General features: G+C 55.2%; 5 protein-coding genes across 5 annotated transcripts; 3 read left to right on the forward strand and 2 right to left on the reverse strand.

The window, feature by feature from the left end:
- The first annotated feature begins 28 nt into the window (after positions 1-28).
- On the forward strand, positions 29-1491 carry K452DRAFT_292618 (glycoside hydrolase family 76 protein). The gene is made up of 3 exons (XM_033541407.1): positions 29-177; positions 234-496; positions 550-1491. The coding sequence occupies exons 1-3, from the start codon at positions 84-86 to the stop codon at positions 1426-1428; spliced, it is 1236 nt and encodes a 411-aa protein (XP_033391885.1). The 5' UTR covers positions 29-83; the 3' UTR covers positions 1429-1491.
- A 439-nt stretch (positions 1492-1930) lies between these two features.
- On the reverse strand, positions 1931-4690 carry K452DRAFT_302973 (uncharacterized protein; the record flags this gene model as incomplete). The annotated part of the gene is made up of 2 exons (XM_033542662.1): positions 1931-2044; positions 2096-4690. The coding sequence occupies 2 exons, from the start codon at positions 4688-4690 to the stop codon at positions 1931-1933; spliced, it is 2709 nt and encodes a 902-aa protein (XP_033391886.1).
- A 364-nt stretch (positions 4691-5054) lies between these two features.
- On the forward strand, positions 5055-6110 carry K452DRAFT_237933 (uncharacterized protein; the record flags this gene model as incomplete). Its single annotated transcript, XM_033537631.1, has 3 exons — positions 5055-5314; positions 5382-5489; positions 5543-6110. The coding sequence occupies 3 exons, from the start codon at positions 5055-5057 to the stop codon at positions 6108-6110; spliced, it is 936 nt and encodes a 311-aa protein (XP_033391887.1).
- A 98-nt stretch (positions 6111-6208) lies between these two features.
- Positions 6209-6684, reverse strand: K452DRAFT_329832 (uncharacterized protein; the record flags this gene model as incomplete). The annotated part of the gene is made up of 4 exons (XM_033545076.1): positions 6209-6229; positions 6286-6380; positions 6486-6582; positions 6637-6684. 4 exons carry the CDS (start codon positions 6682-6684, stop codon positions 6209-6211), a joined length of 261 nt encoding a protein of 86 aa, XP_033391888.1.
- A 590-nt stretch (positions 6685-7274) lies between these two features.
- On the forward strand, positions 7275-10615 carry K452DRAFT_237984 (uncharacterized protein; the record flags this gene model as incomplete). Its single annotated transcript, XM_033537633.1, has 6 exons — positions 7275-7738; positions 7801-7880; positions 7948-7995; positions 8049-9121; positions 9170-10042; positions 10103-10615. 6 exons carry the CDS (start codon positions 7275-7277, stop codon positions 10613-10615), a joined length of 3051 nt encoding a protein of 1016 aa, XP_033391889.1.
- Positions 10616-11966: the final 1351 nt, after the last annotated feature.

Raw genomic sequence — 11966 nt, forward strand, 5'->3', positions numbered from 1 at the left:
TATACACCAGCTTCGCCCCCGATGGACATGTGAAGTCCTGTTCACTCTTTCTGTGTCTTTCGTTAACATCCGTCTCCCCCGCCATGAAGGGTTTCCAGCGCGCTTTGACAGCCGTTGCTGCTGTATTACTAGTCCCGTCTCTCACTTCCGCGCTAACTTTCTCCATCGATGATCCCGGTAGGCCACTCCCTTCTCTTCCACCACACGTCGCGGGAGATCTTACAAGTCCATAGCCTCCATTCGATCTGCAGCAGCCTCAGTGGCGCAGGGTTTACTTAAGCTGTACATACATAATACCACCGACACGCCCGCTTACCTGATCGGTACTTTCGACAAACCAATCTACTGGTGGGAAGCTGGTGCGGTCTGGGGCGGACTGGTCGACTACTGGACATATACTGGCGATGCTAGTCATGTCGATACCACGAAGAAAGCTCTTCTGGCGCAGGCGGGACCTCAACATGACTACATGAATGCAGAATGGAAGAAGGAGCTTGTAAACTTCACGTCTGACCAACAACTTCAATGACTAACAAAAGATCGTTTCAGGGCAATGACGATCAAGCTTTCTGGGCTCTCGGCGCCATGTCTGCCCTGGAAGGCGGATTCTCTCCCCCGGCCGCCTCTGAACCATCCTGGCTTGATCTGGCAGTGAACACTTTTAACTCTCAGATAGTACGCTGGGACACCAGCACATGCGACGGCGGGCTGAGATGGCAAATATTCACCTTCAACAACGGCTACGACTACAAGAACAGCATATCCAACGGTGAGCTTTTCCAGCTCGCAGCCCGTCTCGCCCGGTACACAGGCAACCAAACCTACGCCGACTGGGCACTCAAAGTCTGGAATTGGTCCACGAAAGTCGGCTTCATCGATGCCGCTTACAACGTCTTCGACGGTGCGCAGGCCACGGAAGAATGCGGAAACCCCACCAAATACCAGTGGTCCTACAACGTCGGCGTGTATCTCTACGGCGCCGCAGTGATGTACAATCATACCGACGGCGACGCGGGGCAGGGCTGGAAACAAACAACAGAAGGGCTGCTGCAAGCCGCCAAGATCTTCTTTGGCCCAAGCGACAATGCCACAAACATCATGTACGAGGCAACTTGCGAGCCGTATGGTACCTGTAACACGGACCAGCTGAGCTTCAAAGCGTATCTGGCTCAGTGGATGGCGAAGACCAGTGTGCTCGCGCCATTTACCAAGGACACCATCCAGCCTTTGTTGCAGGCATCGGCGCAAGGCGCAGCGGCAGCTTGTTCTGGAGGTGAGGATGGAGAGACTTGTGGGTACCGGTGGGATGTTGGTTTTGACGGAAATTCCGGGCTGGGACAGCAGCTGGCTGCGTTGGAGGTGATTCAGTCACTGCTTGTTTCCGAGGCGCCTGCGCCAGCTGTGCAGGGAAGTCCAGCATCGACTTGAGTGCCTTGAGCTCAGTGTCAGTAATGTAAAAATGCTAGCAATGGCGGTATCGACAAACGGCGACCTATGTCTGTTTATTCGCGAGTCTGTTGATAGACGATGCTATCGAAAGAAAGAGCAGCAAGGACAACGAGAGAGATTATCGAGTGCTGCTACAATAGAAGCGGAATGACAGCATGGGTCTGCAGACGATGGAGTAGTCGTAGATTGTAAACTATACGATAGTGCGATGGGAAGCACGCCGTATGATGTTGATTTTTTCGGCATGGAAACGGCATCCAAGCGGAAGCCTTTACGAAACCAGGGCCAAAGAAACACGCCTGGGTATATGCTGTTTAAATGAACGCCATAGAAAACGTGAGAAGATGCGCCCTAAAAATCTACACCAAAGGAGAAACTCCAAACCGTCGCTCTACGCGAAGCAGGCAATTATGAACAATGAACACCCGGCGAGCCTTTTTTAAAAGCCTATGCTCGTAGTTTTAAGGGGTCGTTAGTAAAATCAAGCTGCGGTCAGGTTCTGGCTGTTCTGACTCATACGCGACTTTTGCGGCAACTGCTCCTTCTTCAACGCCCTGAGAAGTTGCTCTAGTCTCCGACGTTCCTCTTGCTCGGACTGTGGCCTTGTTAGTGCCTGCATCGGCGCTGTATGGATGGCATGACTTACCCTCAACGCCCTCAAAACCTCGCCTCTCGTCTCCCGCATCATCTTCTTGAACTCCACCCTCAGAACCGTAATACTCGTCGTCTCCTGCATACCACCGTTCGGTGCGCCGGGGCTATTGACGCCGAGCCATCTGACCTTCTCATCCGCGAGCTGACCCTCCAGGCGTTCGACCTTCTCTCGGAGTCCGTCAATGACTCCCTCCAGGCCTTCTCTTTCCTTCTCATTCTCGACGTTTGCCTTCGTGATCTCTTCAAATTCGGCAATCGTGTCTCGGAGCTCAACCCTGAGCAGTTTTTCTCTTTCGCTGACCTGGCTGGCCTCCCTTGCAGCGGTGGCATGCGCTTCTTGAAGTCGTTGAACCTCGATCGTAAGTTGGATGTTTCTTTCGCCCAGTGCATCCAGCTCCTCCCTGATCGCGGGGTTTCCGGCAATGTCGGCGGCACGTTGAGCCCTGGTTCCATATGCGCCGTCGAGCTCTGCTCGTGCAATAGTTACTTCGGTCTGCAGTTTGACTACCTGGGTTTCAAGCTCCTTCAGTTCATCCTCCGTCTTCTTGAGTTGTTCCTCCTTCTCATGCACTGCCTTTTCTGCATTCTCACGACTGGCATTGGCGGCTTGCAGCGACTCATCGAGCTGGGACAACTTGCTTTCGGCCTCGGCGAGCTGAGCCGATGCCTCGGCAGCCTTGTTTTCGGCAACATGGCGGGCTTGCTCTTCTTGTTCCAGAGCGTCGGAGTTGCCAGTGTTGTTGTGCGCCTGCTCGCGCAGACGAGAAATTTCGTCGTGGAGGCCCAGGACTTGTTGCTCCCTCTCGGCGTCTGACTTGCTGTTGAGCTCGCGCTGCTGCTTGATCTGGCGGCGCAGAATAGCATTCTTCTCTTTGAGACTGGAAGCCTTGCTGAACAAAGTCTGGACCTTCGACGTGAACAATGGCATCGAGAAGTCGCTTGACAGAGGCTCTTCATCCGGAGACATATCATCGAGGTCCGAAGTTCCGTCAGGATCAGCCTCAAGCATCTGTCTGCGTTGAGCTTTCCTTTGGCGTGCTTCCTCTTCACCGGCAACGATGATTTGCCACAGCCCGTTGAGAGAAGATTCGTAATTATCCAGCTGGAACTGTAGCTCTTCCTGCAGAACGCTTGCCGGCATCTGCTCCTTTGGCTGCTCAGAAACCTGAGCTAGTAGTTTTTGCTGAGACTGCTCGATAGCATAAAGTACCTCTTGCATATACTCCATTTGCTCTTGAGCACCCTGGCCTGAAATCTGGGGAGGTGGAGGCTGTGGTAATTGCTCTTCTTGATCTTCCGTGCGGGTGCTTTCGGCGAGTTGATAGAGGTGGTTGTTGATACCCTCGAGGCGTCCCTCCAGAGCATTGTGAGCGTGCCTAGTGTCTTGGTGGTGCTGCTGCATGTTGCTTTGCTCGGCCTCGAGATCGCGGAGGCCTTGATCAAGATAATCAAGCCTCTCCTCGACGTTCGCAGCCTGTTGGCCGGCGTTACCATCGGCCGTGTGCTTCGGTGGAGCATCGTACTCCTTGTTCGTGTCGGGGTTTGCCTGAATTATCAGCTGGCGAAGCCTGTCGTTCAAATCCTCAAGTCGGTTTTCCACAGACTGCAAGGTTCCAGTTTGCACCTCAGAATCTCCATTGGTAAAGGGATCGGTGCGAGTGGTCAAAGCTTTGCCGTATTTGAGCGCATCCACCAGTTTGTCGAGGTTATCAGGAGAGCGGTACAAACTGCGCTCGTCAAAGTTGTCCTTGTCTTCGTGACGCACTGGGCTTCTGGCACCGGCATTTTCGTAGGTAAAGATGCTGGCGGGGCTATCCGGCCGGCCTCCTTGGGCATTGTTGTTGATCAGGGACTGTCGGCTGCGGCTGCGTTTCGTCGGACCCTTGTGCGTCATCTGAAGGATGCCCGCAGTGTGTTTCAACATCTGCGACTCGATGTCCCTAAAGCGCCTCTCCATTTGCCAAAGCTCCCGTGACAACTCGTCACATTTCTTTTGGCTTGTGGCCAGCTCGTTCTCGCTCCTGCTAACGCTCTCGACTTGGGCGCTGCCGGTGCTCCCGTTGCTGGATCGGCTGATGCTGCGCCTGTGCAGCTTCGGGGAGCCTGCACTCGAGCCAGGCCGCTTGTTCCCATAAAGGCGGTTCAAAGACACGGCGGCGTCGCGCACTTTGGACTCAAGCGCCAGCTTTTGCCCGACAGCTTCCATGCGGCCAACCAATGAAACGCGCTCCTTCTTTAGGGCCTCGAGCTCTTCAAAAGACAAGACATCGTATGCAAGGCTGTCGCCCACGGCCGTTTCCACCAGGAGATGCATGTGGACGGGGTCATTGACGTCGAGCGACTTGGAGGTGCGGGCTTTTCCGGAGGGTTGGGGAGTGCTTCCTTCGGCGACGGCGTGTTTGGAGTTTTCGAGGACGACATCTGCGGGGGGCGGAGGGCCAGCGGGCGAGTAGGAGGACTTGTCGGGGAGCGTGGGGGAGTCGATAGAGCCGGCGGGCGTAAAAGTGCCCGGGGACGGGAAGCCAAAGTTCAGCGAGGGCGGCGGCTCGAGGCCCAAGGACTGTTTGCGCTCGCCATTGGCCTGCATGGTGAGAGAGAGTGGCAGGGGACAGGCGCCCCAAAATCGGCGTCAAGAGAAGAGATAAAAGAGAGCGAAAGAGAGAGTCGGACGTGGCAGATAAAACGAAGGTAATTGGCGAGAAGCGCGAGGATTTAGAGCCGCGTGCGGGCGACAGGGGCGCACATGGCGGAAAGTAGGTATGAGGCTAGAGAGAGAGACGCGCAGTCGTTGGTTAGGGGGGGCCACCAGGACCCCTACAAGAGGAGCGCGCGGCGATCCGTCGCCGTCTAGCGCATTGCGATAGCCGCTCGCTACTTGACTGCCTTCGCCAACGAACCGACTTATCGCGACGTCACAATCTGGGGTCTGTACGAGTATGGAGAAGAAGTCAATGTCGTCGCCGCATACGTACTCCCGCGCCCAGCTGGAGCGCTACTTTGACCGCGTCCAGCTGCCCCACGCCCGTCGTGTTTACAATGTCTCAGCCCTCGACCCTGTCGATCAGCTGGCGTTCCTGGCCCTGCTCCAAACACACAACCTCTGCGCTGTGCCCTTTGAGAATCTAAATCTGCACTATTCCCAGCACCATCAGATCAGCCTCGACCCCGATGTGCTGTTTCACAAGCAGGTCGACACCCCTGGTCGCGGAGGGTAATATTGTGCATCCGTTCCACCCGCCCGAATGCACACCCGCTTACTTGCATCATGCTGCTGCCAGGTACTGCATGGAAAACAATGGCTTGCTGAACATTGTGCTGCGCTCTCTGGGCTTCAACGTCTATTCCGCCGGCGCACGAGTCAATGGAGGCGACTCGTACAATGGATGGTAAGCGCCCCTATAACCGCCTTGTTTATGCCCATCATCTTGACAAGGCGCAGGAGCCACATGATCAACCTGGTCACCATCGGAGATCAGAAATACATGATCGATGTCGGATTCGGCCCCAATGGCGCCACTCGCCCCCTGCCTTTGAGGAAAGATTCCCCCGATGACTTTACCCACATTGCACCAGCATCGGTGCGCCTGGTGTGGAAGAACCTCGCTGAAAACACCGACCCAAACCAGCGCCTTTGGGTCTATCAGCACCGCATCGACAGCCATAGCGAGTTCCAGGACATGTATTGCTTTACCGAGCTCGAATTCTTACGGCACGACTACTTCCTCATGAATTATTTCACGAGCACGCACCCGAAGATATGGTTCACGCAAAAGGTCATCTGCGCCAAGATGATCATGGGAGGGCCCGACGAAGACGCTATCATTGGGGTCATCATTCTACAGGACAACGTGAAAATGCGTAGCAACGGAAAGACGGAGGTGCAAGAGGAATTCAAGAGCGAAGCTGACCGAGTGAGCGCCCTGGAGCGCAGGTTTGGCATTTCCTTGAGCCGCAGCGAGTGCGAGGGCATTAGGGGGATGGCTTCGGAGATAAGGCAGGCGGCCTAGATCAGGTAACTTCCTCGGTAGACACTGTTCGTCGAAGATCACAAAGCATAGACAGTTCATTGAGCTGGACAGAAAGTGTTGGCCTTGCGGGCTGTAGTTTAGATGATACGCTTCTCGAGCTGGACCGTACGTCAGCCTCGACTCCGGGGATGCATTGGCCTGCCTGTGTACTCACGCGCCACGGGTTGCTGAGCTCGAAGCCGGGAGGCGCAAACGGCCTGTCGGTCTGGCCTCTGAGAAGGCCGGTGAGTCGCCTGTCGCGGTCCATCACTGCTGTCGTTTAGTATGCGTGCGGTCGCTCCGAGGGGCGTCGAGAGCTCACTTTGCTGCTGTGTGTTAGCCGGCATGCCACGAGATTGCGGGCCAATGAGCGACTCACTCTATCCCACTGGTCGACCGAGTGCCTGGCGCGCTTGCCGCCGTTCTGCATGTGCTTGACCTTGGTGAGGGCGGCACCGGTGAAGGTGAACATCTGGTGGAGGTTGCGTCAGTCAGGCACGGCACCGACACGAGGGGCCCCACGTACACCCAGAATGATCCCATAGGGAATCAGGGCCTCGAAGGGGACGCCCATGGTGCGATTGGAGCAAGGGGGTGGTTGCGAGCGGCGGACGGGGTGGTGGAGAAGGTGGTGGTCGGTAATCAGCTATGGACGAGCTGCGGTTCGCAAGGTTGGAAGTCGAGCGAACGGCAGGACGGGCGCTTGGGCCGTGCCCGCTCCTCGACGTCTCCGTTCAAGGCCAGCGAAACCTAGGGGCCTTCCACTCGCCATCCTCGCTCTGAGTGCGCGAAAAGCCCGGATTCCTTGTCGCAAACCCCGCCGCTACCATTCAGGCCGCACATTTCACGCCGTCGCCGCCCGAGCTGCCGTCCGCAGACGCGTCAAACATCCTCGCCCGCGCTGCCGATCCGACCACAACCTTTGCCATCCAACGAGCGTCGCTGCCATCACGCGCGCGCAATCGCTGCATACACGGCAATCTCCATCGGCTGAGGCGTGGGTGCGACTTTCTCTGCCCGCCAACTCCTCCCCCCAGCCTACTCTACCTAACTATCGGCCCGCGACGCGACAACGACGACCTCACCGATGCAGGCGCAAGCCAAACGCGCCACCTAGACCTGGAGCACACCACCTCCACCCTGGCGTCGGCCGCGTCGTATGCGATGGCCACCGAGCCTAGCAGGCTCATGGGCCAAAACATGGGCAATCATGTCGAGGATGAAGACAGCGAAATGGACGCCGAGCATGACGAGGATGTCGACATGATCCAGGCTGCGCCCGTCGTGAGCCAGGAGCTCGAAGGCTCGGATATGGATGCTGAAGGCGAAGAAGTTGATGCCGAAGGCGAGGAGGTTGACGAAGAAGAAGAAGAAGCTACCACCGCACCTGTGGCAGCCGTCGAGATGCCCGCATCAGACATTGTGCGCGAAGATGACGGCGACGCAGATGCCGACGCGGACGGGGACGAAGACGCCGCCGTCGAGCCATCTTCCGAAGACCCCAAGTCTAGCGAAAGCGAAGCAGACTCAGGCAGCGATTCCGAATCGGATGCCGTGAACGAATGGGAGGGACAGAGCGATACGGCCGAAGAGGCAGAGGCCGAAATTGTGGATCGCAATTGCTGCGTGTGAGTGCTGGACCCTGACAAGTGAGACGTGGGGAAACTGGTGCTGATGTTTCCGACCCCAGCTTCTGTGGGGAAGACGAAGAGCACGATCCAAGCGAGGAATTCGAAGAGTATCTGGCCTGCCTAGTGTGCGGCGACAACGGTGAGTGCGTGCGGTTTAGGGTGCACTATGATCATGGGATGGCGGCTGATTGTTTTCGTCCCTGCAGCTCATCGGCAATGTGCCCGTAACGCTAACTCGCTCAAGACCGACGATGGTAAGCCAAGCCAAGCCATTCCCGCAGCATGTTCCCGCCTGACACACATCCAGATGCCGAAAATTGGCGCTGCACGTCTTGCGTTGAAAATGGTCTTCAAGTAGACGACCAAGAGACTCCTCGTCCTCTGTCGAGGCGACGTTCATCGGCGCAGAAGCTCACAAGAGACCTTCTGCCGCCTACCCGTGGTGCAAACGACCCGGAAGCTCACTCTGTCTTCAACACTCTAATCCACCCAGATGATCCCATGGATGGCTCCCGCTCTCTGCGGAAGCGCAAAGCCGATTCCGAGGAGCAAGCGCTCCCCGTGCGTTCGACCAGGAAGCGACGCCTCTCGTCTCAGCCGGCGACCGCGTCTGAGAATGAAGATGACGACTTTGATGAGGACGGATCATCACCAAACGCCATACACGTCGCATCAAAACCAGTTGCGGTTGATACGCAAGCTGCTGACTCTGATGACGAGGGATCGCAGGTTGTTCGTTCATCGCGGCGTACCCGTCCCCGACGGTCCATCTCCCAGAAAGTTGGTCGGCCTAGCGCCACAATCCTTACGTCCAATAGCAGGCAACTTGTCGTCGCTTTTATGAATCTCGATCCTACGAAATTGTCAGAGGTTCTCAGTTCAACCATGAAGCAAAAGAAGCGGCGTGCTCGCGATCGTGCTAGGAGAGCTGAGAAGGTATCTGTCGCGCAAGCCGAGTCTGAGCCATCTCACTATCCCGCCATACAAACAAATTTCACGGGCTTTTTTGGCTTTCCGGATCGCGAAATGGACGAATCGAAGCAAAAACCCTATGGTGGTATCCTATCCGAGACTGAAGCTGATACTAGCAAGACCTTTCCTCAAACCGTGGACAGGAAGCGCTTTGAGACTGCACGGTTAAAAGCAGAAGATGATTGGAGGAACAAGATTGCTGCCGCCAACGTGACTCAAGAGAATTCTCGCACCCCGAAGGTCTCTGGGCCTCCAAGCAAGATAAAATGCATCAATTTCGGCGGTTATGAAATCGACACCTGGCACGCTGCACCCTATCCGGAAGAGTACAGTCGGAACAAAGTGCTTTACATCTGCGAATTTTGTCTCAAGTACATGAACTCTGATTATGTTGCTTGGAGACACAAGGTTTGTTGGAATCTTAATGAGAGCCAGGATTAAGCTAACTGAACCTAGCTCAAATGTCCTGCTAGACACCCCCCAGGTGACGAAATCTATCGCGATGACAAGTACTCCTTCTTCGAAGTAGACGGACGTAAGAACCCCGTTTACTGCCAGAATCTTTGCTTGTTGGCAAAATTATTCCTAGGATCCAAGACCCTGTACTACGACGTAGAGCCATTCCTCTTTTACGTGATGACCGAGACGGACAGCTATGGCTGTCATTTTGTTGGTTATTTCTCGAAAGAGAAGAGACCTAGCAGCCTGAACAACGTCTCCTGCATCCTGGTGCTCCCTATCCACCAACGGAAAGGCTTCGGACATATGCTCATCGAGTTTTCTTATCTCCTTACCCGGGTCGAAAAGAAGACTGGTTCTCCGGAGAAGCCGCTGTCTGACATGGGTCTCGTGTCTTACCGCAGCTACTGGCGTTTGATCCTGTGCTACCATCTACTCGACAGGAAGAAGCCCATAAGCATTGCCAATATATCCGAGGAGACAGGCATGACGGCTGACGACATTGTTTCGGCTCTGGAAGGTCTGCGTGCTCTTGTCAGAGACCCAACAACCAAGACGTATGCGCTCAGACTGGACTATGACTTCCTCAAACACTACATCGGGAAGTTTGAGGCTAAGAACTACCCTCAGATCAAGCCAGAGCGGCTAGTATGGACACCTTATGTGATGGGCCGTAGTAATCTGTCTCACTACGACGAAGGCCCGCCACTGCAGACCATAGCACAGCGCGAGGGTGAGGATGATGATGAGCAGGCCGCGCCTGAAGAAGGGGTACAAATGACTGAGGCGGAAGCAAACCCTCAACCGAATGGACATGGCCCTGAACAAACCGCAGAGGGTGTCGCGGCTAAGGAGGCTTCTGGGTCGACCGTTGACTCTCATAGCCCTCAGAGGCCGGAAACACCAAATGTACCTGCTGAAACCGTCAAGTCCGCCCCTTCCACGCCGCAACCCAATGGTGTTTCTCAGACCATGATGACGCCCCGTCCAGCTTCCGGCATACCACCAACTCGCTTCGAAGTGTTCCCTCCCATCCCTGGGGTTACCACAACAGCCAAGAAGCGGGGAAGACCTTTCATGTCAAGTGGCAGACGCAACGTAACTCCCGTTCGGAGAGGCGGTAAATTGTTGGGAATGGGCCCCGAGACACCTCTTTCCGGCAACGGCCAGCCTGCCCAACCACCTACAACGGCAAGGCGAACGCGGAGCAAGCTTGGGGAAGTTGTTGTTAATGGTTTTGATGGAGCCGTCGAAGAAGAGGATGATAAAGAAGAATCTGATTTGATAGAAGTTGGCAAGGCCAAGTCCAAGTCGTCCAAATCGGCCAAGTCAGACACCGAAGACGAGACACTAGATAAGAAAGGCAAGGGCAAGGCTGTTGAAGAGGATGAAGATGGTGATGGAGATGTGGACGCCATAGGAGAGGATGATCCCGATGTTTGAGTTTTCCCAGTGTGTAATCTGGCAAAAACTCCATTCGTAGGTATCACTGTCACAGTTCGGTCGTGCGGACCATGGTCAATCCTACCCTCTCCGACTTATACTGCGACTATCTTCCGAACGCCGGTCCGCGTACATCACCATCCACATCATGGTTCATCTTCATCCAGGCGCCGATCGCTTCGCTAATACGGCACTTGGCCTCAAAGGGTAGATTGTTTAGGGGCTATGCGTTTGGGCAAATCACATAAAAGAATGTGCACAAAGGCTCCAAACTGCTCCCACCATATCAAGGTATTCAGGATCCCGGAGTTTGGCATTGGATTGGGAAATACCACATCTGTTTTCATTTATTTTAACCCTCGTCGTTGTGGGAAAAGAGCTGGAGTTCTTCTTGTGTCGGGATCTTGGACTAGACCAGTCTGCTAGGTTGCTAAACCTTTCATTTGTTCGCGAAAGACGTTACATGGTAGTGGCCACGAGCCTTCCTAAAGTGACTGGGTATGTTTGTATGATAGGTGACGAAGCACTCGCTGCGTGAGCTGCTACTCTAAGATGTTGTGCCGAGTGCTCCGAAGGTCTTTTGTATTTCGTGTCAGTCATCCCACTCTTCTCGCTGTCAAGAGTTTGGATGCTAAGACTTGATTAAGCTGAATAAAAAAAAATTGTACAACACTTTGGTGGCAGCAGCTATCTCCACGTTAAAGCCGTGTAGTATCCGCAGTTCTTTTATTAGGTGAGTATTATAAGAAAACTTCCTGTGCCAGCGACAGCAGGGATCAAAGTTACGAAGGAACGAACAACCTTGTCTTCACCAACCACGCCTAAGCCTCCCTCACGTCTAGCCCAGTGCAACAAAAGCACCATTTACATAGTAACAAGCCGGAGGCAGCGCCGCTGCCCCTAGCCCAACCGCAGGACCAACCGCAAGCCCATAGGAGTACGAGAGCCAGATAAGAGCAATCCCCACTCATCTCTGCACACCACCAGACAGACCCAAAAACCAGCAGAAGTAGACCCAACCCAGCAACCCGAGCAGAGCCAGAACGCAGCAAACGGCACGCTGAACGAGAGACCGACAGCAGCAACAACAACAGCGCACCTTGCTGAAAGCCGGCAAATTGGCTAAACCGCGCCGTCGCGCGCTCGCCTCCCTCACTCCCACTCCGGCAGTAGCGGAGAGGAGAGGACGTGTGGTGCGGGATGCCCGGCGTGCGCGTGTGTAGAGTAGTAGCATATTACCGCTTCTGGTAACGGCGGCGCGGGCAGAGGCGTGTGATGAGCTGGGGCGGACCAATCGCGTCTCTTCGTGGGGAGAGGGAGCAAGACGCACCGCCACCGCCACCCCCACGGT

The sequence above is a fragment of the Aplosporella prunicola genome (genome assembly GCF_010093885.1).
Source record: "Aplosporella prunicola CBS 121167 unplaced genomic scaffold K452scaffold_58, whole genome shotgun sequence".
In the NCBI taxonomy this organism is placed as follows: domain Eukaryota; kingdom Fungi; phylum Ascomycota; class Dothideomycetes; order Botryosphaeriales; family Aplosporellaceae; genus Aplosporella; species Aplosporella prunicola.